We start from the raw sequence: 27,044 nt of genomic DNA on the forward strand, positions 1-27,044 counted from the left end.
ATGCACCAGATAAAATGGTTGTAAGATCACCCCACAACCAGTGGCCTAGTGGTTAGTTCGCGTGCCCCATGTACAGAGGCTACAGTCCTCAAAGCAGGAAGCCCGGGTTCAAATCTGGCCTGTGGTTCATTTGCACCCACTCTCTCTGTCCCTAATTTTTGACCCAATCCCCTGTCTCTACCCTGTCTCTCAAATAAAGGCATAAAAGCTCCAATAAGTGTGGATGACTTCCTGGTGTTTCATGACGACAGTACCTGGTAATAGGAGTCCGTCTCTGGTCACCACAGTGTATCCACAGACTCCGTTATACTGCAGTGGCAGCTCATTAAAGCTGGCTGTAGTTTCAGGGAGGAGCCAATCATGTGACTTCATCTCACCTGGATCGATTCGCTCACCTACACAGCATTAGAGAAACAGCAGCATTAAGAGTCTGTTGGGTTCAGATATAGTTCAGTTCTTGAAGTCTTGTGGAATATGGACTTTACTCTGTATTTGATTTCGAGAAGTCGTTACCCTCTGCTCATCTGCCTTCACCTCTGAGGACTCCAACAGGCCGTCTAAATGAGCTTCAGAGAAGATCTTGGCCTGCGAGGCGATGAAGGGCTGCAGGTTGATGCTGATGTTATTGAGGATGTTCAGCAGCTCGGCCTCGTCCTGGAGTCCCGACCACAGCTTAGACAGAGCCTTAAACAGTGGCTGAAAGACAAAAATGAGAGAAGATGTAATAAAAGGTGCAGTGAAAAAACAAAGGAATAAAAAACAAAGCAACATTTTGTAATGGTAAACGTCTGTTTTCATGAAGGCACACTTTTTGATTTCGTCTTCAACTGATGAGAAGACATGATTGAGATTATTCCATTTTTTTTAATCATAAATATTCCAGCTTCTCTCCAGGACATTTTTACAAGACTTTTTCTTGACAATCCAGCACAGCAGGTACCCACAAACTGTGATTTATACTGTAAGATGAGCATTATGTGATATTTTATTGAGTGTTTGATGCACAGAAGGTCAGAAGGTCATTCCTGCCTGTGGCCTTCAGACTTTATAACTCCTCCGTTTGACAGTCAGTTAGTCTGAAATTTACTGGACTATAAACCTGAATTTAGTTAACATGGCAACCGTGCAAATCTGTCCGCAAACTGGTCAACAATTTGTTTATATTTTGTTCATATTGCGCGTAATACAAACACTGTGCAATATCTACTCTATTAACACAGTACACACATTATATTTATATTCATATTCGTAAACATTTTTTATATCTTTTCAATTCCCTGCCCTTTGTAAATCGCTTCTTAGTATTACTCTCACTTATTGCTTATCTTAAGACTGTTATGGTAATATTTTGTAAAGCACTTTGCTATTGATGCTATACTCTACCAAATTAACTTTTCTTACTACAACTCCCCTGCACGACATTACCCCTGAGTACCTTTCAGACCTCCTCCACCCCTACAGTGTGACCCAGAACCTCCAGTCCTCAGACACTGCTCTGCTCTCCACTCCCCACACCATCGAGCAGACTTTGGGGGGCAGAGCCCTTCAGTGTGGCAGCCCCCCCCCCCCCCCCCCAACCTCTGGAACGATAAGGTATCAGAACTTACAAACACTGTTGCAGTGGGTACAGCTGCCTTTGACTTCACAGAGATGACGTTCACTTGTATCGGAGGATGGTCGAAGAGCTGCAGAGCTACGGAACCGTGTTGACCGAGCACGTGAGCAGCAGCGAGCTCTCCAACAGAGGACATACCTTACAGTCTATGTTCAGACAGTCTATGGGTCAGACAGTCTATGGTCAGACAGTCTATGGTCAGACAGTCTATAGTCAGACAGTCTATGGTCAGATAGTTTATGGATCAGACCGTACAGTCTATGGGTAAGACCTTACAGTCTATGGTCAGACAGTCTATGGGTAGGACAGTCTATGGGTCAGACAGTTTATGGTCAGACAGTCTATGGGTCAGACAGTCTATGTTCAGACAGTCTGTGTTCAGACAGTCTATGGTCAGACAGTCTATGGGTCAGACCTTACAGTCTATGGGTCAGACAGTCTATGGGTCAGACAGTCTATGGTCAGACAGTCTATGGGTTAGACAATCAATGGTCACACAGTCTATGGTCAGACAGTCTATGGTCAGACAGTCCATGGTCACACAGTCTATGGGTCAGACAGTCCATGGGTCAGACAGTCTGTGGGTCAGACAGTCTATGGTCAGACAGTTTATGGATCAGACAGTTTATGGTCAGACAGTATATGGTCAGACAGTTTATGGTCAGACAGTCTATGGTCAGAGAGTCTATGGTCAGACAGTCTATGATCAGACAGTCTATGGGTCAGACAGTCCATGGGTCAGACAGTCTATGGGTCAGACAGTCTATGGTCAGACAGTCTATGGATCAGACAGTTTATGGTCAGACAGTATATGGTCAGACAGTTTATGGTCAGACAGTCTATGGGTCAGACAGTATATGGTCAGACAGTCTATGGTCAGACAGTCTATGGTCAGACAGTCTATGATCAGACAGTCTATGGGTCAGACAGTCCATGGGTCAGACAGTCTATGGGTCAGACAGTCTATGGTCAGACAGTCTATGGATCAGACAGTTTATGGTCAGACAGTATATGGTCAGACAGTTTATGGTCAGACAGTCTATGGGTCAGACAGTATATGGTCAGACAGTCTATGGTCAGACAGTCTATGGGTCAGACTGTCTATGGTCAGACAGTCTATGGGTTAGACAATCAATGGTCACGCAGTCTATGGTCAGACAGTCTATGATCAGACATTCTATGGGTCAGACCTTACAGTCTATGGATCAGACAGTCTATGGTCAGACAGTCTATGGATCAGACAGTCTATGGTCAGACAGTCTATGCTCAGGCAGTCTATGATCAGACAGTCTATGGGTCAGACCTTACAGTCTATGGGTCAGACAGTCTATGGTCAGACAGTCTATGATCAGACAGTCTATGGATCAGACCGTACAGTCTATGGGTCAGACAGTCTATGGTCAGAAAGTCTATGGTCAGACAATCTCTCGGTCAGACCTTACAGTCTATGGGTCAGACAGTATATGGTCAGACAGTCTATGGTCAGACAGTCTATGGGTCAGACAGTCTATGGTCAGACATTCTATGGGTCAGACAGTCTATGGTCAGACAGTCTATGGGTCAGACAATCAATGGTCACACAGTCTATGGTCAAACAGTCTATGATCAGACAGTCTATGGGTCAGACCTTACAGCCTATGGGTCAGACAGTCTATGGTCACACAGTCTATGGTCAAACAGTCTATGATCAGACAGTCTATGGATCAGACCGTACAGTCTATGGGTCAGACCTTACAGTCTATGGGTCAGACAGTCTATGGGTCAGACAGTCTATGGGTCAGACAGTCTATGGGTCAGACAGTCTATGGATCAGACCTTACATTCTATGGGTCAGACCTTACAGTCTATGGTCAGACAGTCTATAATCAGATAGTCTATGGGTCAGACAGTCTATGGATCAGACCTTACAGTCTATGGGTCAGACCTTACAGTCTATGGTCAGACAGTCTATGATCAGACAGTCTATGGTCAGACAGTCTATGGTCAGACTGTCTATGGATCAGACCGTACAGTCTATGGGTCAGACCTTACAGTCTATGGTCAGACAGTCTATGGTCAGACAGTCTATGGGTCAGACCTTACAGTCTATGGTCAGACAGTCTATGGTCAGACAGTCTATGGGTCAGACAGTCTATGGTCAGACAGTCTATGGGTCAGACATTACAGTCTATGTTTCAGACAGTCTATGGGTCAGACAGTCTATGGTCAGACAGTCTATGGGTCAGACAGTCTATGGTCAGACAGTCTATGGGTCAGACAGTCTATGGTCAGACAGTCTATGGGTCAGACTGTCTATGGTCAGACAGTCTATGGGTTAGACAATCAATGGTCACGCAGTCTATGGTCAGACAGTCTATGATCAGACATTCTATGGGTCAGACCTTACAGTCTATGGATCAGAGAGTCTATGGTCAGACAGTCTATGGATCAGACAGTCTATGGTCAGACAGTCTATGCTCAGGCAGTCTATGATCAGACAGTCTATGGGTCAGACCTTACAGTCTATGGGTCAGACAGTCTATGGTCAGACAGTCTATGATCAGACAGTCTATGGATCAGACCGTACAGTCTATGGGTCAGACAGTCTATGGTCAGAAAGTCTATGGTCAGACAATCTCTCGGTCAGACCTTACAGTCTATGGGTCAGACAGTCTATGGTCAGACAGTCTATGGGTCAGACAGTCTATGGTCAGACATTCTATGGGTCAGACAGTCTATGGTCAGACAGTCTATGGGTCAGACAATCAATGGTCACACAGTCTATGGTCAAACAGTCTATGATCAGACAGTCTATGGGTCAGACCTTACAGCCTATGGGTCAGACAGTCTATGGTCACACAGTCTATGGTCAAACAGTCTGTGATCAGACAGTCTATGGATCAGACCGTACAGTCTATGGGTCAGACCTTACAGTCTATGGGTCAGACAGTCTATGGGTCAGACAGTCTATGGGTCAGACAGTCTATGGTCAGACAGTCTATGGGTCAGACAGTCTATGGATCAGACCTTACATTCTATGGGTCAGACCTTACAGTCTATGGTCAGACAGTCTATAATCAGATAGTCTATGGGTCAGACAGTCTATGGGTCAGACCTTACAGTCTATGGTCAGACAGTCTATGATCAGACAGTCTATGGTCAGACAGTCTATGGTCAGACTGTCTATGGATCAGACCGTACAGTCTATGGGTCAGACCTTACAGTCTATGGTCAGACAGTCTATGGTCAGACAGTCTATGGGTCAGACTTTACAGTCTATGGTCAGACAGTCTATGATCAGACAGTCTATGGTCAGACAGTCTATGGGTCAGACCTTACAGTCTATGTTTCAGACAGTCTATGGGTCAGACAGTCTATGGTCAGACAGTCTATGGATCAGACCGTACAGTCTATGGGTCAAACCTTACAGTCTATGGGTCAGACAGTCTTTGGTCAGACAGTCTATGATCAGACAGTCTATGGGTCAGACCTTACAGTCTATGGGTCAGACAGTCAATGGTCAGACAGTCTATGATCAGACAGTCTATGGATCAGACCGTACAGTCTATGGGTCAGACCTTACAGTCTATGGATCAGACCTTACAGTCTATGGTCAGACAGTCTATGGTCAGACAGTCTATGGGTCAGACAGTCTATGGATCAGACCTTACAGTCTATGGGTCAGACCTTACAGTCTATGGGTCACACCTTACAGTCTATGGGTCAGACAGTCTATGGGTCAGACCTTACAGTCTATGTTTCAGACAGTCTATGGGTCAGACCTTACAAGAGACTGGAGTTTGTGTTTCAGGGATTTTCCAACATTAAAAGTGTTTGTTTGTCCCCTTCAATGATATTCATTAATCTTCCTGTTTTATTGTTATCTTTAATTCATTTGTTGTTTGGACCATAAAATATCATGACATTTACCAGCGTTTACTTTATAAAGTGATGATAAAAAACAGAAACAATGCAAGTGATAGAGAGCAGACATCAGAACCATGGACAGAGTCAGAATAGAAATAAAATGTGAGACACAAATACATATTAGAAATAATCTGAAGAAATGTATTAAAACAGAGATGATTCTTTTTTCAAATGTATTGTAATTTTTCATTGTGATTATTTTTCAAATGATTTGTTTCTGTGGGAGGAATCCAATTGCTGCTTCGTTCTGCAGCCTCTGACAGCAACTTGATGGCTCATCGGAGGGCCTGTCCACGGACTCCCATCTCTTTCAGTAGCCTGGTGGAAGATGTTGCAACAAAGCCTCTGCAGCCAATCTCCACAGGGAGTACTTGCGTTCTCCAGCCCTGTTGTACTGCCTCGTCTGCCAGATCTGAATATTTCAGCCTCTTGCGTTCATATGCTTCCCCAACTACAGCCTCCCATGGCACAGTTAGTTCCACAATATATAGGGACTTTAGGCTGACCACATAATCAAATCCGGCCTGAGATTGGTTGCAACAATTTCTGGTGGAAAAACAAGCTTCAGGTCAAGATCGACTTGCATTTTCCAATCCCTGGATGCATCCAATTGGCATGCTTCCCTTCTCACAGTTGGATTCCTTCGGTCTTGTCCTGCTGGTGCGAAGGTAGTAGTGTAATTGAAGCCAGTGGTTGGGGGAGAGAGTGTATTGGTGGTAGCCCTTCTCCCTTCTAGGATTAGAGCCAGTTGCCGGAGGACCTGGTGTTGCCTCCAGGTATACCGTCCTTGGGTGAGGCTTGTTCTGCAGCCAGTGAGGATATGTCTTAGGGTTGCTGGTGTTTGGCAGAGTGGACATGCTGGGTCTTCTCCAACCAACTGGCTTAGATTCTTAGGAGTGGGAAGGAGATCATAGGTGGCTCTAATGATGAAACTAAGTCTGCTTCCTTCCATCTCCCAAACATCCCTCCATGTGATTTTTCGATTCTCCAGATTTTCCCATCTTGTCCATTGGCCCTGTGAGACGGCCATTGCACATCTTTTTGCCTCTTCCTGGTGACGCACCTCTGCTACTACAAGCTTTCTTCTCTGGCCGAGTGTTGCTTTGTGCCATGTAGGTCCGCTTGTTCCGAGACCAAGACCACCTCTTCCATGCTGCACCTGGCCTACAATATCCCCATGCCTGAGAGCTGACTTTGCCTGTTGTACAGCCTGAGTTGGGGTCCACTTCTTCCCTGTTGCCAGCCTGGGAGCAGCTGTTCGTATTGTGGAGTCTTGGGATTCGCTCAGGGTCATGTCCAGTCTTACCTTGGTGCATTTGTACTCCTCAGCCAGGCTTGTGACCGGCAGTTCCAGCGCGCCAATTCCATACAAGTCGATATTGCTGAGACAACGCGGGAGTCCAAGCCATTTCTTGATGTATGAACTGACTGTTCTCTCTAACTTCACAGGAACCTCATAGACTGTCAGAGGCCACATTAGACGGGGGAGCAATCCAAACTGGAGGCACCACAGTTTCAACCTGCCAGGAAGGAGGGTCTTGTCTATGTTTACAAGGCCATTGATGGTTTCTTCCCTCAGTTTTTCGCTTTAGTCCGAGTCCTTGAGGCTTGAGTTGTACCAACGCCCTCAGCTTTTAACTGGCTTCTCTGACGCCATTGGAATGGGTTCTCCGTCGATATGGAATCTCTGGTCTGTGAGTTTTCCCTTCACAATGGAGATACTCCTGGATTTGCTGGGTTTGAACTTCATCCGTGCCCATGTTATGGTTGAATGAAGCTTTTTTAGCAGCCGTTTCGTGCATGCAATGCATGATGTCAGGGTGGTCATGCCATCCATATAGGCACGGATAGGAGGTAGCTGCTGTCCCGACTTCAGACGTTCTCCTCCCACCACCCACTTAGATGCTCTGATGATCAGCTCCATTGCCATGGTGAAGGCTAATGGGGAGATGGTGCACCCTGCCATTATTCCTATTTCCAAAGATTGTCAGGATGTAGTGAACTCTGATGTTATGAGGCAGAACTGCAAATCTTGGAAATAGTTTCTGACCAGTTTGGTGATGGTCTCTGGAACATGGAAGAACTCAAAGGCTGTCCAGAGGAGAGTATGAGGGACAGATCCAAAGGCGTTGGCTAGGTCCAGGAATAAGACATGAAGATCTCTTCCTTCCTTTTTCACAGCTTGAATCTGATGCCATATCATGGATGTGTGTTATAAGCATCCCGAGAAGCCTGGTATACCAGCTTTCTGTACTGATGTATCAATTAAGCTGTTCAGTTTCAGGTAGGCTGTCATCCTTTGTGCAATGATGCTACAGAAGATTTTCCCTTCAACATTCAGAAGGTTGATTTGCCGGAACTGGTCGAGGCTTGAAGCATCCTTTTCTTTGGGGATTAATACACCCCCTGCTCTTCTCCATGCTTTTGGGATGTTTTGCTTCTTCCATGCCACCTTGATTAGATAGAGAAATTAATAGAGAAATATAAATATCTTAAAACATAGTTTCCTTATTGGTCTGTTCCTCACATACAAAATGACAGAGTTAGGATGAAGTTCAAACCAGATTATTTATAGATGTTGACTTTACAAACATTACATTACAATAACTCACTGCCATAAAGCTCCAGTCTGATTGGGTAATAAAAACATGTTGCTTATGGACTTGTTGTGACTTATCTTTTTGTGTCAAAGTACAGAGAACTAAACTGATGATAAACGGTCCGAAGGTTTTTCTAAATAATATTTCTGAACTCTTGTGTTTTATAAAAATATGAAGGCGTAATGTGACATAATAATATATTTACATCTGTATTCATCTTTTGGACTTGACTGTCAGAACCTTTAAAGATCTTCTTGGTTATCATCATTCTTTCAGTTAAATGACACCATGACTGCGTCCCGGGATCAGTCCAAAACATGTGATAGACCAACGTTCAGCATGATCCCGGGTTGTAGTGTGTTTTATGTAGTGGACTATAAAGGGTGTGATCATACTGACTCAGAATCCAGACTCTAAAATGGCGGATTCACTACAGTGCACTACGATCCCATATTTAATAATGTCTGTGTGACTGGCTGATTGGTTGAAGGTTAAACACTTGAGAGTACATTTATGATTCATTATTTCAAACTCTGTATTCCTCTCTGCTCAAACGGTTTCTGTCAGATATTAAACAGATTTATCATCATCAGATAGTATTCAGTCACACTTTGTCTTCAGTGAGAACATTTCTCTTTCTCTTCACAGATTCTCCTGATGAACATCTCCACAGGTCAAACTCTGACATGTGGTGATATCAGTATGAGATAAGCTCCTGGTAAGATCCTGTTAATAATTAACTTTAATTAATCTTTCATTGCAGCCAAAACATCTTTACTGGTTACTGAGTTTAGAGGTGTTCTCTCTCAAACACTAACAGTTCAACATTCAGTCTTCATTCCCTCACCTGTTCATATCTGAGACATTTTACACCTGGTGAACAATCTGCGTCTGTCCTGATGATGAAAAAGATGAAGATGGTGATGATCTCTCTGACTGCAGGAAGCTGAAAACACTTTCTCTGGTAATGTGTTATCTGTCCTGGTTTGGAGTTACATTTCTCTTGGTCTTAAATCTGCGTTGGTTCAAACAGCGGGGAATCTGTGCTGGTCTTCTGTTACAGAGAGAATGAGACCTGGATCAGCTGCAGTGTTTCTGGTAAATGATCTTATTGAATTATCTAAGCACTGATTCAGGTTTTATATTTCTGCTCTTCAACATTTCTATCTGTGTAAATATTTGTTCTGAATGATTCTTCTTCACACAAACAGACAAACTTCAGATGTGAAGATTTGAACTCTTTCCCTCTTCTCTCTTCATGGTCTGGATGATGATTTTAGATTTCTCTCTGTATTCCTGTACACTTTGTCTTCAGTGAGAACATTTCTCATTCTCTTCACAGATTCTCCTGATGAACATCTCCACAGGTCAAACTCTGACATGTGGTGATATCAGTATGAGATAAGTTGTCCTGGTAAGATCCTGTTAATAATTAACTTTAATTCATCTTTCATTGCAGCCAAAACATCTTTACTGGTTACTGAGTTTAGAGGTGTTCTCTCTCAAACACTAATAGTTCAACATTCAGTCTTCATTCCCTCACCTGTTCATATCTGAGACATTTTACACCTGGTGAACAATCTGCGTCTGTCCTGATGATGAAAAAGATGAAGATGGTGATGATCTCTCTGACTGCAGGAAGCTGAAAACACTTTTCTCTGGGAAGGTGTTACCTGTCCTGGTTTGGAGTTACATTCCTCTTGGTCTTAAATCTGCGTTGGTTCAAACAGACGAGGAATCTGTGCTGGTCTTCTGTTACAGAGAGAATGAGACCTGGATCAGCTGCAGTGTTTCTGGTAGATGATCTTATTGAATTATCTGAGCACTGATTCGGTGTAAATATTTGTTCTGAATGATTCTTCTTCACAAAAACAGACAAACTTCAGATGTGAAGATTTGAACTCTTTCCCTCTTCTCTCTTCATGGTCTGGATGATGATTTTAGATTTCTCTCTGTATTCCTGTACACTTTGTCTTCAGTGAGAACATTTCTCTTACTCTTCACAGATTCTCCTGATGAACGTCTCCACAGGTCAAACTCTGACATGTGGTCCATATCATTATGAGATACATGATAGATGCTGTACTATGTGTCCAGCTGGTAAGATCCTCATAAATGTTAAAGAATCTTTAATTAATCTTTAAGTTTATCAGGTTAGTTTCACTGTCCCAATTCTAAATAAATAAACAGACACTAACTAAAAACTTGCAAAAGCTGTTTTATATTTGTATTATTTTCAACATATACATTTAAAGAACATTTACCTTTACAATTACCTTTAAACATATTCATTATATATTATCGTCCTCTGTTCCACTTACCGTCTTCTTGTTCCTCCTTTTCTCACCCAGACAGATTATTCTCCTTCATTTTCCCTTGGTGACTTTATTGGCAAGTTTAAGATTTCACAGGAACAATGCATTTACACTTGAAAGCGCAACAAGATTGAGTTCTGTCGGGTGGGGCCCCCTTAGGGAGGTTTCCTACTGTCATTGCAAAATTTGCACATTTTGAGCCTCTGCTGTGTTTTAAAGTTTTTCAGACCTCCAGGGCCCCCTGCTGGTCGTCTGGGGCAACAAGCAGAGTACTGCCTTGCCAGTTGACAAACAGCGCCTCTTGTGCTCTCTCTCTCTTCATGTTGTTTTAGCATTCATGTTCTTGCGGAAAAATGTCTTGTTGTTGTTTCAAACAGGAGGTTGGGTTTCTGCAGACTGCACAGACTTCAGAAGTACTCTCTGTAAGCCCTGCCCTGATGGAACCTTCATGGACCATCCGACTTACCATCCAGTCTGCTACATCTCTAAAAGCTGTGATGAAGGTAGATCTCTGACATTATTATAAAACTAAATAAAGATCAGAACATGTTACTAAACAGTCATCACTCTAAAACCAGCTTTGTAACCTTCAGTTAGTTTCAGTTTGAGCCTCAAACACAGAGATGATCATCTGAGTACTTGTTATTTCCTTACACCAAACTGTTCTTTAGTAGAGCAGAAGTACAGTAGTTCATAAATAACCTCTGTGTTTGTGTCGACAGGTTCTGGTCTGAAGATGAAGACGTCGTGTACAAAAGTATCAGACACAGTTTGTGAACCTCTGGAAGGATTTTACTGCTCAGACTCTAGAAAGGACGACTGTGTGGAAGCAAGGAAACACAGACACTGTGAACCAGGAGAATACATCAGAGAACACGGTTAGTTAAACACATTTCACTTTTATTAGTGTGAGAGCTGGCAGCTTTATTTTTATATCTTATTATTATTATTCCTCTGTTTTTTGGCTGGTATCTCCTCCTATACTAATTGTGCTAGAAACATGGTTCAAACTGGAAATGGTAAAGCTTGGTGAGGAGAATTATGCTATTACTTTTAATGATGCTACAATGTTCCAGTGATTTAATATTAATATTTTAAACTGTAAAAAAAGTTAATGGAACCCTATGGGACACAATTTTATAAGCTCATAACTCAAAAACCAATAGTACTATAGTATTCAAACTTACGAATATGGTTCATAATGGTAACATGCGTACCATACTAAAAGATGATACTCACAGCGCCACCATGTGGTGAGATATTTAGCGTTATGCTATCAATGCTAATAAGTTGCTAACAGTTACCCGTACGGAAAATAATATTTGCTCGGAGTGTTCCTTGGATGGTACTGATCGTTTCCTGAGCAGCAACCTATGGTCAATTCAGAAGTTCATGACTCTATATTTTTCAAAATATGAATAATCAATTAACTACTGTAACTCATCAAGCTTTTACCCAAATCAAACCAAAATTGGTACAGCCATTGGTCAGACACTCCACAGCCCACAGATTTAGGTAAAGATCAGTTAAACGGTGTGCCTGTGAAGACAGTAAATTATTTACTGTACTCAGTACTGTAGGAAAAACATTTTCTGTTTCGCTTAATGTTTGATCAAACTTCACCAAATTTGTCGACGGCCCTCAGGAAGGCATCAGGATGTTGTATGATTTTTTGTAGAATTTTACGATCGAATTTTGAAATTTGAAGCGTTAAAATTTAAAATGAGTACTCCCCATGTGATGTCATTGCCTCATATAGTGAATAGTTGTATTTCATTTGTAAGTTCACTTCTCTATATTTTTTACATTTATGTTTAACATTTTGAAAACAAAAGTGTTTAAAGTCTAAGGTCTAAAAACAAAAGTTTTTCCACTGTTTTGTCACTGCCCTATAGTGTAGCATTGTTTGATGGTGTCTTGTCTCCTCTGTAGCCCAGTGGGTAAAACCGCTACTCTGATAATCTGATGATTATGGGTTAGATTCCCGAGAGTTCCAGACTAGCTCATCTATTATGGAAACTTGTTCCTGTGGTGACAACAGTCACCAACAGTTGATCTACAGGTGGTGCTTAAGGGCTTCAAAAGCTTTAGCTGCTGCTTGGAAGTGGAAAAAGCCGCCAAACAGACTGTGGTAGCAATGGCTGCAAAGGCCATGGTTTTGCTCATATAGTTGCTTCCACTCCCAGCCCTGCACGCTCTCACACTGAAATTTCTTCAGGAATTTCCCATTCTAGTTGGAAGTCTGTTCTGTCATAATCACGATTATTTACAGACCACTGACAAAGAAATAATTTCTTCTGTCTTGAGTCACCATCTGAAGATTTTCAGAACTCTCTGGATCGTAATATTCCAACAAAAACAGTCCTGCTGCATCAGAACGAGTCCCAACCATCCAAATCTAGAGAAAGATTGAATCCAAACACATCACATAAATAAAGATCTACAGATTGATTCAAATTGTCCACCACTGTTCCAGATTTCCTGCTGTATTTTCTGTGATGATTCATTTTTGTGAATGATTTTCTAAAATTAGGATACTCAAAACTCTAACCTTTCGATTGGCACCATTTGGCAAATTAGGACCTTCCATTCAGTTCCCAGTCTATTACAGCCAATGAGATGAAAGGAGGTGCGTGCCCTGTATTCTGATGAATCTATACCCGGCCAATTGCACGCCACTATGCTGACGACTGACGTTTCTTGTAGCCAATGACATTCTGAACACGCTTTTTGAATTTGAATTGATTTATTTAATAGGGACGATGAAACTGATGTGCTCCATAAAGTGTACATAGTGATATAGTGAATTTACAACTTTTGTCCCTAGTTGAGCCTTTGGGTAAACAGAGTAAAAATATACAACATTCTGTTACATAACCCCCCCCCCCAACACTATATGAGGGTACAACAATATAACACTACACATGCTATAAATCAGTTTAAAATATAGTTTTAAGATGCTATTTAAAAGTGGGTACAGCTCTGGTTTGCTTTCAGCCAGCATTTCACCTTTTTTGTGAACGCTGCCTTAATTAATAACTCTCATCCCGCAGGCTGTGGGTGTATTATGTCAGTTTAAATAGACAGAGAGATAGGCATAGCGTTGAGTTTCCAGTAATTAAAGCAAATTTCTCAGGATCCGTCGCTTGTCCTGTTGAATTTGAATTTATTTATTTAATAGGGATGATGCAATTTAACATGGTTTGAATACAAAGCATGAAACTGATGTGTTGCACAGAGAGCTTATAGCTATTGCTAATTTCCACTCGTGTCCCTAGTTGTGTGTTTGACCAACTGATAAGATAATTACATGACATCATTTTGTATATATGGTGATAGAGGGACTGTGTTCATGTCTAAAACAACCTCTGTGAAATAGTCTCATGTGTTCTGTATTTCCTGCAGGAACTTCCTCCACAGACACCGTGTGCTCGACCTGCTCTGATGGAACATTTTTAGACGGGACGTTTACATTTTGTCAGAAACACAAACAGTGAGTGAAGCTTCACATTACACATGGACTCTCCAGATGTTCCTGTAATCACTGTCCCTCTATCATTACAGATGTGAATCAGAGGGTCTGCTGCTGCTGAGAGCAGGAACCAAGACAGAGGACGCTCAGTGTGGAGATATACCATCAGACTGGACTGGACTGATAGTTGGTGGTGTTTTGGGGCATTTAGCTGTCGTGCTTGTGGCATTAACAGCATGGTTTTGCAGAGAGAAGATAACAAGTTTTCTAAACAGAAGTAAGAATTTATAATGTGACAATAAAAACATGATCATGTTTCATTATAGAAACCATCAATGATTTGTTTCATGTTGTCTTACAGAAAAAAAAAGCTCAGCAGGAACTCCTGACGAGGTATGTTTTACATCTCTTTACTCTCAATCTACCTATAGCCTGTTAGACTGATGTCATCAATCACCAGCTTCTTCTTAAAAAGCTGGAGTGTTATGGATTGAGAAGCTATCAAATAGATCACAGAGTCTCCTTTAATGGAAGCTACTCAGACTGTGTGTCTGTGGGATGTGGTGTTCCTCAGGGAAGCTGTCTCGGCCCCCTCCTATTTTCCATCTTTACTAATGATTTACCGCTCAAACAAATGCTAAATTAATTATGCACGCAGATGATAGTACAGTATATACATCAGCAACAACGCCTTCTGATTGAAATGTTATCATGAACAAGGAGCTAGATACCGCAGGAAGACGGATCCCACAGCCCAGGACCCCTCTCACACACTCATCACAGCCCAGGACCCCTCTCACCCACTCACCACAGCCCACGACAGGACCCCACTCACCCACTCACCGCAGCCCAGGACCCCTCTCACCCACTCATCACAGCCCAGGACCCCTCTCACCCACTCATCACAGCCCAGGACCCCTCTCACCCACTCATCACAGCCCAGGACCTCTCTCACCCACTCACCACAGCCCACGACAGGACCCCACTCACCCACTCACCACAGCCCACGACAGGACCCCACTCACCCACTCACCGCAGCCCAGGACCCCTCTCAACCACTCACCGCAGCCCAGGACCCCTCTCACCAACTCACTGCAGCCCAGGACCCCTCTCACCAACTCACCGCAGCCCAGGACCCCTCTCACCCACTCATCACAGCCCAGGACCCCTCTCACCCACTCACCACAGCCCACGACAGGACCCCACTCCCCCACTCACCGCAGCCCAGGACCCCTCTCACCCACTCATCACAGCCCAGGACCCCTCTCACCCACTCATCACAGCCCAGGACCTCTCTCACCCACTCACCACAGCCCACGACAGGACCCCACTCACCCACTCACCACAGCCCATGACAGGACCCCACTCACCCACTCACCGCAGCCCAGGACCCCTCTCACCCACTCACCACAGCCCAGGTCCCCTCTCACCCACTCATCACCGCCCAGGACCCCTCTCACCCACTCACCACAGCCCAGGTCCCCTCTCACCCACTCATCACCGCCCAGGACCCCTCTCACCCACTCATCACCGCCTAGGTCCCCTCTCACCCACTCACCACAGCCCAGGTCCCCTCTCACCCACTCATCACCACAGCCCAGGTCCCCTCTCACCCACTCACCACAGCCCAGGACCCCTCTCACCCACTCACCGCAGCCCAGGACCCCTCTCACCCACTCACCGCAGCCCAGGACCCCTCTCACCCACTCACCGCAGCCCAGGTCCCCTCTCACCCACTCATCACCGCCCAGGACCCCTCTCACCCACTCACCACAGCCCAGGTCCCCTCTCACCCACTCATCACCGCCCAGGACCCCTCTCACCCACTCACCACAGCCCAGGTCCCCTCTCACCCACTCACCACAGCCCAGGACCCCTCTCACCCACTCACCACAGCCCAGGACCCCTCTCACCCACTCACCACAGCCCAGGACCCCTCTCACCCACTCACCACAGCCCAGGTCCCCTCTCACCCACTCACCACAGCCCAGGACCCCTCTCACCAACTCACCACAGCCCAGGTCCCCTCTCACCCACTCACCACAGCCCAGGACCCCTCTCACCCACTCATCACAGCCCAGGACCCCTCTCACCCACTCACCACAGCCCAGGACCCCTCTCACCCACTCACCACAGCCCAGGTCCCCTCTCACCCACTCACCACAGCCCAGGTCCCCTCTCACCCACTCACCACAGCCCAGGACCCCTCTCACCAACTCACCACAGCCCAGGTCCCCTCTCACCCACTCACCACAGCCCAGGACCCCTCTCACCAACTCACCACAGCCCAGGTCCCCTCTCACCCACTCACCACAGCCCAGGACCCCTCTCACCCACTCACCACAGCCCAGGACCCCTCTCACCCACTCACCACAGCCCAGGACCCCTCTCACCCACTCATCACAGCCCAGGACCCCTCTCACCCACTCACCACAGCCCAGGTCCCCTCTCACCCACTCACCACAGCCCAGGACCCCTCTCACCCACTCACCACAGCCCAGGACCCCTCTCACCCACTCACCGCAGCCCAGGTCCCCTCTCACCCACTCACCGCAGCCCAGGTCCCCTCTCAACCACTCACCGCAGCCCAGGACCCCTCTCACCCACTCATCACAGCCCAGGACCCCTCTCACCCACTCACCACAGCCCACGACAGGACCCCACTCACCCATTCACCACAGCTCAGGACCCCTCCCACCCACTCACCACAGCTCAGGACCCCTCTCATCCACTCACCACAGCTCAGGACCCCTCTCACCGCAGCCCAGGACCCCTCTCACCCACTCATCACAGCTCAGGACCCCTCTCACCCACTCATCGTAGCCAAGGACCCCTCTCACCCACTCATCACAGCCCAGGACCCCTCTCACCCACTCACTGCAGCCCAGGACCCCTCCCACCCACTCACCACAGCTCAGGACCCCTCTCATCCACTCACCACAGCTCAGGACCCCTCTCACCGCAGCCCAGGACCCCTCTCACCCACTCATCACAGCTCAGGACCCCTCTCACCCACTCATCGCAGCCAAGGACCCCTCTCACCCACTCATCACAGCCCAGGACCCCTCTCACCCACTCACTGCAGCCCAGGACCCCTCTCACCCACTCATCACAGCCCAGGACCCCTCTCACCCACTCATCATAGCTCAGGACCCCTCTCACCCACTCACCACAGCCAAGGACCCCTCTCACCCACTCAACCCAATCTTTCATCAGGTCAGAGATCCAGGACTCTGAGCAGGGAGAGGGCACGCTTTAAGAAGAGCTTTGTTCCATCTGCGATTTCAGCTCTAAATAAGCTTCCACGCTGACTGGCCTATTTCGTTGTCTATGTGTTATCATATATACCTGTAGTGAACTGTGCAAAGCTGTGATAACAAATTTCCCCCTGGGGGACAATAAAGTATGTCTTGCATTTGTTTAGTTGTGACAGTTTGTCGTTTTATTTTTTACGCCAAAGTTTTATAATAATGTCAGAGATCTACCTTCATCACAGCTTTTACACTTGTAGCAGACTGGACGGTAAGTCGGATGGTCCATAAAGGTTCCATCAGTGCAGGGCAGACAGTCAGTACTTCTGGACTCTGTGCAGTCTGCATAAACCCAACCTCCTGTTTGAAACCACAAGAAGACATTTTTTAAAAATGAAGAAGAATTATCCGTCTCAGAGAAAAAAGGAGGAACAAGAAGACGGTGGACAGTTGGACATAATGGGGATTATTGCTGGTTGGAGGGGCCCCCTGTGAATTTATGACCGGGCCCTTACAGACTTGAGAAGCGGCACCGAGAGAGAGAGAAAAGAGAGAGAGAGACAGAGAGACAGAGAGAAAAGAGAGAGAGAGAGATAGAGAAATTAGCGTGGATGTTGACAGTAGATTTACATTTCATATTATATTCCAGGCTAAATGAAAACATTCAGGGCGTGATCTTACCAGCTGGACACATAAGACAGCATCGATCATTTATGTCATACTCATATCGACCACATGACTGGGTTTGAGGTCTGTGTACCTTCCGCTCATTCTATTTCCAATTCTGAAACGCAAATCAGAAAACAAAAAAACAGGCATTTTTCTTTTTTCAATATATGTAGCAGATTTTAAAACAAACAAACAAGAGCCGTTTTTCATTAAAATATAGCCATAAATTGGACTTTGTGTTGTTTTCCTATTATGGATTTTTATATTCCCAGATAAACACAAAGAATCCAATCTATTTTGATCCAAAATGCAAAAATGCAGGGATATCTGTATTATTACCGGTATTATAAGGAGAACTGGAAGAAGTATTTTAGTTTGGGTTTTTTTCGCGATTAGCACGTCTTTAGCACAACATTGGCAGCATAGACTGTCTGATCATAGACTGTCTGATCATAGACTGTCTGACCATAGACTGTCTGACCATAGACTGTAAAGTCTGACCCGTAGACTGTCTGACCATAGATTGTCTGAACATAGACTGTCTGAACATAAACTGTCTGACCATAGACTGTCTGAACATAGACTGTCTGAACATAGACTGTCTGACCATAGACAGTCTGACCATAGACTGTCGGACCCATAGACTGTCTGATCATAGACTGTCTGACCATAAACTTTTTCAGAATAGGCTACACTGGGATTTTCAGGAGATTAGGAGTAAAATGATTCTCATATACAGAGAAAATTGTCTGTTGTTATAGGGTGTAAAACAAAAACACAAGCTTACTGTCTCATAAAGAAGAGTAGAGGTCTATGAATAACCAAAAGAGGGGCACCGGTAGCACAGTGGTTCATCAACACGCCCCATGTACAGAGTCTACAGTCCTAGGCTTGAATCCGACCTGCGGCGTGTTGTTCCCCACTCTCTCGCCCTGATTTCTTACTCTATCTCCCACATGCCCTGTCTCTCAAATAAAGACATAAAGAAATAAACCTTTGTAAAAAAGAAAGTATAACCCAAAAGGCAAGGATGTTGTGTATAGGTACAGGAACATTAGCTTTAGCTCGAAGGTTTAATGCGGCCTCAGATGTCTGCATGTTTTTTTCATGTAACTTGAATCTGCTTTTTCCCACAATGATCTATTTTTGATAAAAATGTTAATCAGTCATATCTGTTGAGCTGCTGCTGCAGGAGCACACAAACATGTAGAGAACATTCAGATTATTTTATTAAGTGTTTAGTATATTCAGTAACAACACGAACAGCTGTCCTAATTGTGTTTAGAGATCTACAAACTAATTGGGTAAAATCATAACTGTAAAATACAGGTTTCTTGAGACTTTTTAATCCGAGTTGTATCAACAATCTTTCTGATTTCAACTAAGAATTCAGGTTAAAATGTGTTCCTTAGAAATCTGAATGATTACAGTACATGTCTGTGTTCATTGAGAGTTCAATCTAGTTGTTTGTTGTTGACAGAGCGGCTTTGTGTCCCGCTTTGGAGCGAAGCAGGGCTTGGAGAGCCAGGTGAAGAAGGTGTGCTGTTGGACTCTGCTGGCCTTGGCTGGGAGCATCCTGACCTACTGCGTTTGGAAGAGGGTGGTTTAGCCAACACTGCCACCTACCGACCACAACCAGGAACTGTCAGAGACTGAGCGCCAGTATGGAAATGTCTGCAGAGGTGGTTTAAGATGCATCATTTTATTAGTGAGCTGGATAATCAGTATGTTACCTTCTAACTATCAGTAGAATTCAAACGCCAAACACTGCATGTGATATCTGATGAACATTTTCCTTTCAGCTTGTAATTTAATCATTTTAAATTTTTTGTGTAATTATGTATGTGCTGTTTGTCTAAATTTTAGCAGCACCTTTATCTACAATGAATAAAAATAACAAAACATTGAATGAACCATATTTATATCCAGAATCTCCACCATGATCTTACTACTTTTCATTTAAGTCACATTATAAGAGATTTTAAATGTTTGTTTACTTCTGTATTTCTGGCAAAACACCAGCCATGCAACTACACCTTATCTACAGTGTAGAGCCTCTACTCTAATAAATACTTTGACTTCATAGTTCTCATTAATTTGAAAGTAGCCTGTGCATTAAAGACATTTAGACTTGAAAAATGCATTAGAAACTTTTATTCACATGAACAGCAGACAGAACACTGAAAACTGGAAAACAGGAAAACACTTGGTTAGAACGTTACATTTTCATGGCAGATTTGCCAGCAAACCTTTGGACAATTTAAGGTTTAGGCAAGCTCCTCCTCGCCTTCCTCCTCAAACTCTCCCTCCTCCTCTGCGGTGGCGTCCTGGTACTGCTGGTACTCGGACACCAGGTCGTTCATGTTGCTCTCAGCCTCGGTGAACTCCATCTCATCCATACCCTCGCCGGTGTACCAATGGAGGAAAGCTTTGCGCCTGAACATGGCTGTGAACTGCTCAGAGATGCGCTTGAACAGCTCCTGGATGGCTGTGCTGTTGCCGATGAATGTGGCAGCCATCTTGAGGCCACGTGGAGGGATGTCACAGACAGCGGTCTTCACGTTGTTGGGGATCCATTCAACGAAGTAGCTGCTGTTTTTATTCTGCACGTTCAGCATCTGTTCATCCACCTCCTTCATGGACATGCGGCCACGGAAGATAGCAGCCACTGTCAGGTAGCGGCCATGACGTGGGTCGCAGGCAGCCATCATGTTCTTTGCGTCAAACATCTGCTGGGTGAGCTCTGGTACAGTGAGGGACCTGTACTGCTGGCTGCCTCGGCTTGTGAGGGGAGCGAAGCCTGGAATGAAAAAGTGCAGACGAGGGAATGGCACCATGTTTACAGCCAGCTTCCTCAGGTCAGCATTGAGCTGTCCGGGGAATCTGAGGCAGGTGGTAACGCCGCTCATGGTGGCAGAGACGAGGTGGTTGAGGTCACCATATGAGGGGGTTGTAAATTTAAGGGTGCGGAAACAGATGTCATACAGTGCCTCGTTGTCAATACAGAAGGTTTCGTCTGTGTTTTCGACAAGCTGGTGGACTGACAGTGTGGCGTTGTTGGGCTCAACAACTGCGTCTGATACTTTGGGTGAGGGTACCACGCTGTAGGTTTTCATAATACGGTCAGGGTACTCTTCACGGATTTTGCTGATGAGCAGTGTGCCCATCCCAGAGCCAGTACACCAAGAGAGTGTGCGAGCTGGAAGCCCTGCAGGCAGTCACAGTTCTCTGCCTCCTTCCTCACTACATCCAGGACAGTGTCCACCAGCTCTGCACCCTCTGTGTAGTGACCTTTGGCCCAGTTGTTGCCAGCACCACTCTGGCCTAGAAAAGCAAAGAAAAAAAAAAACGGGGGGAATTAAGCTTAACAGTACTTAAATGCAAAATGACAAGTAGCTAGTAAAGAAGGAATGTAAGGACAAATGAACAATTACCGTGAACAAAGTTGTCTGGCCTGAAGATCTGGCCGTAGGGTCCGGATTTCACAGAGTTCATGGTTCCTGGCTCCAGATCCACCAGCACAGCACGGGGAACATATTTACCACCTTCAAGAAGCATATAGGACGTGAGGGTAATGTTCACAAAAAAAAAAGCCAAAAAGTTTATGCCTATTAAAACATCTAATTCAACCTTACCTGTGGCTTCATTGTAGTAGACATTGATCCTGTCAAGCTGCAGGTCACGGTCACCGTGGTATGTGCCAGTTGGGTCAATGCCGTGCTCATCACTGATCACCTCCCAAAACTGAAATATAATAAAACATTTTAAGACATTGTTGGCTGATAAAACATAAACAAGTGACAGGGGAATGAGTAGGCAGTAATGTTGAAGTGGATGCAGGTCATTATGTATCGGTTTCTTTCATTTCTTTCAAGCTGACACAGCAGTTCTATAGAGGTTGATTCATAAGAGCAGTTGAACATCACTTCCGGCTCGCCAGAGTGACCACGCCCCCGTTTGGGTGAAAACAAGCCCTGAGAATGTTTCAGCGGAAGATTAGAAAACACTGGAAGCCGTGCAATTAAATGCAATTTGTACTTTTTGTACTTCAAACTATTTTAAAAACACAATTTAGTATCAGGTTTTGATTTACAAAAGGACACCGGAGGGTAAAAGAAGAGCTGTGTGTGTTTGGACTGAAACTAGAGAGGATTAAAGTGCTAAATTGTGGGACCGCTGTCATGTTCCTGCTTTAAAGCAGCGATCGCTCTGTGACAGAAGAAGTCTGTTAACAGATTCTTCACACATTCATTCACTAACATTAACAACGTTTCAACTGTCACGTCACATAAATATGTTGGTGAAAATGTCTCTAAATGAAGGAACACTACACCAAACCCTCCTCCTCCAAATTTAAAAGTTTGCTAGCTCAATATAACACCTTGTTTCACCCCACTCATCATTATTTACACTCACTATGAATACAAAATGTTTTAATATCATCCAGGTGATTTTACATGTGTTATTCTTTTCTAAGCCAGCTGATAACTCAGAGTCTATGTCCCCTTTTCTCTAAAATAAACATCTGTAACCACTCCATTACAGTTATGAACACTGTTAGAAACTATTACAAATATTATTTAAAAATAAAGATCCCTCTCGGGTAACACGGTTAATAATTACTCATCAGGTGTTTAAAGTCAGTTTCCTCTGATGTGGATGAGTTTGAGCAGTTTGACGGAGAGAGACTGAACACTCACATTGTTAATTTTATACCGTTATGATGCCGATCTCTGTTCAGAAATGTCATATTTTAAATGTTTACATCCCCGGTCATCAGATTTAGGCTCATACTTGCCGTTTTCATTTTTTAAGACTTTAAATCGGTAATGACCCCAGCTTGTCCATTAACCGCCAGTCATTCAGATGGAATGATTTCACCCAGAAAGGGGCGGGGCCGGCATCGTTTGGGCAAAGTACCCGGATGGGTTGCTCTCAAGTTCCCGCCGTTCAGCAGTCCGCGCGCGGCCTCGTCGCTCATACGTCATTAACCGCCAACACGGTCACGACTGCGGACTTTTTGTTTTAATCATAAACACGCAGAACTTTGTTCAAGTTACAGTACAGCCCAAGACGAGAGAAAACAATCACTTCATATATTTCGCATTGCGGGAACAATTACGTCACCGAATAAAACGAAAATAATGATTTTAACCACTCAACGGTCAATCCCACCCGCAGCGGTTAACTAACTAACTAACTAACTAACGGTTTGGCGTACAAATTAAATCGATTTATATTCGTTACAATTCGACGCATCACAACCCCATAAGGGCAGCTCTTGGGAGTTTAGGTTTGGATTACACGTTCACAAAAGCACAGAGAACCCAGCCTATCTTTTCTAAAATACATCGATTTCAACTGCACAAAAAACATAAAAAGCTGTACTAACCTTGGCACCAATTTGGTTCCCGCATTGGCCGACCTGAAGAGGCACAATTTCCCTCATTTTGTCTTTAGTTTTGGTACATTGGTTTACAACTTCGATGAACGAATTAAAGCGTTTATTAGCGTGTACTAACGGCAACCATCTGTTTTATACTACAGCTGAGCCCCGCCCTCTACCCCTCAGCTCGAACGTTGGTTGGCTCATTTCTTTGCGCTTGATGTACACGAACAGATTTAGACCAATTAAATCGTCCCTGTCTTCACCACTATTGGTCCAGTCTGTCTGTCAATCACGTTTGTGCCAACCGTATGACTACCGTCTAATCTGTCGACGTTGGTCATGACGTTGTCCTACGTCCCTCATGATGGCGGAAAAGAAATGCGACACCGACAACAGATTTAATTCATTTCACAGCCGCATGCAAGCCATAGACTGTAAATATTATTGTATATATATATATATATATATATATATATATATATATGATATTATATGATATTATATTATATTATTATATATTATTTTACATGCAAGCGTGTTAAAAGAAAATGAAACTCATCAATCAGCTAATCTCAATAAACTATTTTGATTGTATCTAGTTATAAAACGTCGAATCAATTTTAAATATTTAAAACAAAAATACACTGTTGGTCTACGAAATATTAAAAAATATTTAACAGCTAGAAAGAACAGAACCATTTTTTACATAAAAAATGTACATCTATAGGGAAAATATATCTTTATATCTTAAACTGTATTAATACATTTTTCACTTTGACTTGAATGCAATAACTTTTTTTGATTCATGACGATTTTATAGTTTTTATGTAGCCTACTTATAACTTGGGTTTTAATTAAGTGCTATAATATATATACAGTGTATGTACCATATATATGTAAATCTATATATTCTAAAATAAAATTAGACACATTATTATACATTGTCTTAAACTGAGAGATCTTCATTTGCTGTTTGACTGCTTTTAATTTGAAATAAAGTAAAGACCTTCTGGTGTATCGAAGATTAAGACCATAACTTAACCTCGTAAAATGAAACTGATTATCATCAAAACACTAATCTTGTAAGCAGAATTAATGATTTTTTAAGAAAAAATATGGGGTTTTGAAAACAGGACTATGTATTTAATTTGGAGAGCAGACTATAAAATTGTGTTTGATGCTTTATTGTACCAATCTATAAAAAGCATGTAACAGGAGAGTAGAAATTCCCCAGTTTCTGGAGTATTCACCTTTTATTTCCTGTTAAGACTACAACACATGGAATTCCATTCCAACATGGAAAACAGACATCACATACATAGCATGGTTTGGGTGAAAAGTTGCAAGACTCAGTCCAGACTGTTGCAGTACATTTAGGAGACAAAGAAGATGTTTGTTTTCAAATGAAGCCAGGAAAAGAGGCAGACAGAGCTGTTCATCCTGGCCTTTACACGAGGCTCTGACAGAAAACACTACAGTCACATTTAATGGTGATTCCCACTTCAGAGCTGAGCTTTAGGTCACATGACAACCCCCCTTTGCCTTTTAAAAAGCAAAATACAAAGACAAGCAAGCACACAGAGGAAACATGCAGAAAAAGAGCAACTTAATTACATGCAAACAAAATAATTCAATGCAAAAACTCCACATTCAAAAAGTAAACTTAATATTTATATACAGGTTGGTTTAAAGGTTCCTCAAGGTTTCATGGTAAAGAGATAAATACAGCAGATTTGGCAACACCCTTCACAAGTAATGACCACTACTGTGAAAGAGAAAAAAAAACATGCACACAACTTTTAACAATTCTAAACAAAACTCAGGAAATCATTTATAAGACACATCACTCAAATAGAAAAAAAATGACACATCAAACACAAACTGTTCCTGCAGCAGTAGCATTAACTTCATTTGCTTATTCTACAGACATGAGAGGTATTAGCACTTAAATACCGCACTTCACATCTTACACCATGAACACAACAAAAGACATGCTGACCAAAGGGCTCTTCAGCTGGAAAATAACCATTATATTTACCATGACTCAGCTGCATGTTTACTAGTAAACAAACTTCATATCCCACAAATCAACACGTCTCTCCCCACCGGTTCACACTCCTGCAGAAACGACAAACTTGCATGTATTATGATCTTTAACCAAAAGAGGGAACCACTTTATCTCATCTGCAAGAAATTAAATATGTTCCTATAATGTGCAAACATCTTCTAAAGCTGTAATTTTATGATACGTGTGAGGGGAAAAAAGACATAACATTACAAGCAAACATTTTCTTGACATTTAAGGGGAAATAAATGGAACATAAAATCCAGAAAAAAGTTTGAGAAAAGTGGTCTTAATAATCCATCTTAAGATCATTTAATGGCGTTTCTATCGAATATTTTAGATTGTGAACACTGCACAGCTGCACTGATCCAAATCATTCAAAATCCAACTTGCACCATGTCGCACACATTAAGAGCAAACTGTTACACTAACTGTGTTTACATCTTTGTATAAATATATATTTGATATTTGATTATATAGTCAGCACGTTGAGTGATTTATCTTTGTCCCTCAATCGCCTATTTTGGAAAAAAATAATTGGCAGACATCAATTAAAGGCCAGCTTTAATTCTTGTCTCTTAAACACAAACATTTCTATACTTTAAACTCTCGCTTATTAATTGATGGGACACAAAAATAGAACCCAACTTGGGAAGGTTTAGACACAGTTTAAGGCACTTAATGAACAGTAACATTGACGGACAACATTTTAAGGGCATAAATATAAATTTCATCCATGCCATGTTTGTGGCTCTTAGCAACAGGACTTGGAGCAAAGAGCCTGGAACCTCGAGCAAATAGCTTAAGAGTGTGCAGCGGGTCAGTAGCAGCTCAGGTGATAGGTAAGAGCACACTAGTCAGGATCCACACCGACTGCAGGTTTAAAGCCGTAAATACATACAAGACAGATAAATATTCAAGGAGGACCGGTCCATGGCACTGTTTTCGGGCTGTTTGTATATTGCACTTTGTGTAGTAAAAAGTTAATCAGTACATTACTCAGAGTTCATCTCAGAAGCATTTCCTGAAGATGATCTGCGGTCCGTACTCCTCGTATTCTTCCTGACTGATCCATGCGGAGCTGAAGGTGGGCAGGTTGGCAAGCACTGCTCCTCCCCTCCACACTGAAAAGTCTCTGTCCTTCGGGCTGGTGACATGAACACTCTCCCCTGTGTCAGGGGGAACCAGTCCTTTGATTCCAGCCTGGAGCTGCTCAGGCAGGCCGTCCAGCAGGGTGTTCCCTCCTACAGGAGCAGATAGAAAGGAAACTCAAAACATGACCAAAGCAGTGCTACCAAAAGGGCGTGTACTCACTGCTATAAACCATCATTTTCATTTTTGTATTTTGGTGTACAGTGACTTATTTTTATTTTTATAGGTACTCTCCTCATAGCAGGTTCTCTGGGTTCTTCACATGATGGAACTAAATAAACAGAGTTACTGAAGGGGCACCTCATGAAGCTAACGGGTAATCATTCTACCTTACCCGCTTTCCTCTAACTGCTAAAATAAATAGCAAATGTTTTAAATCTTCACAGCAGGTACACACACTTACACATTCACACACTGATGGCAGAGGCTGCTATGTGAAGTGACCATCACAAGTAGTTAATCCCTTTCATAGACATTCACACGCAGAGGGAGCAACTTTGGGTTATGTGTCCTGCCGAAGGACACATTGAACATGTGGCTGCAGGAGCTGGGGATTGAACCCCGACCTTCCAGTTGAGAGATGACCGACTCTACCAACTGAGCCACAGCC

The 27,044-nt window shown here is 43.5% G+C and overlaps 2 protein-coding genes and 1 pseudogene across 15 annotated transcripts; 1 reads left to right on the forward strand and 2 right to left on the reverse strand.

Annotated features, from left to right (window-relative positions):
- Positions 1–450: 450 nt before the first annotated feature.
- LOC114919354 (cilia- and flagella-associated protein 206-like) lies at positions 451–2,029 on the reverse strand. The gene is made up of 2 exons (XM_029276309.2): positions 1,608–2,029; positions 451–696 (listed from the first exon to the last, which is right to left on the reverse strand). Exons 1-2 carry the CDS (start codon positions 1,749–1,751, stop codon positions 451–453), a joined length of 390 nt encoding a protein of 129 aa, XP_029132142.1. The 5' UTR covers positions 1,752–2,029.
- Positions 2,030–8,841: 6,812 nt separating this feature from the next.
- LOC109990693 (uncharacterized) lies at positions 8,842–16,864 on the forward strand. 14 transcript variants are annotated; one of them, XM_065960349.1, is made up of 11 exons: positions 8,843–9,085; positions 9,185–9,219; positions 9,464–9,535; positions 9,638–9,917; positions 10,128–10,221; positions 10,814–10,939; positions 11,159–11,314; positions 13,842–13,929; positions 14,001–14,185; positions 14,270–14,301; positions 14,629–16,864. In XM_065960349.1, the coding sequence occupies exons 4-11, from the start codon at positions 9,888–9,890 to the stop codon at positions 16,729–16,731; spliced, it is 2,814 nt and encodes a 937-aa protein (XP_065816421.1). In that variant the 5' UTR covers positions 8,843–9,085; positions 9,185–9,219; positions 9,464–9,535; positions 9,638–9,887; the 3' UTR covers positions 16,732–16,864. The 14 variants fall into 14 exon arrangements, with proteins under 14 accessions (XP_065816428.1, XP_065816421.1, XP_065816420.1 ...); XM_065960348.1 differs by having other exon boundaries at positions 9,760–9,917; XM_065960350.1 differs by having other exon boundaries at positions 8,843–9,219; positions 9,464–9,917; positions 14,629–15,476; positions 15,510–16,864.
- Positions 16,865–19,967: 3,103 nt separating this feature from the next.
- LOC109990698 (tubulin beta-1 chain-like) lies at positions 19,968–23,308 on the reverse strand (annotated as a pseudogene).
- Between the last annotated feature and the right edge of the window lie 3,736 nt (positions 23,309–27,044).

This window comes from Labrus bergylta, chromosome 11 (genome assembly GCF_963930695.1).
Source record: "Labrus bergylta chromosome 11, fLabBer1.1, whole genome shotgun sequence".
NCBI lineage: Eukaryota > Metazoa > Chordata > Actinopteri > Labriformes > Labridae > Labrus > Labrus bergylta.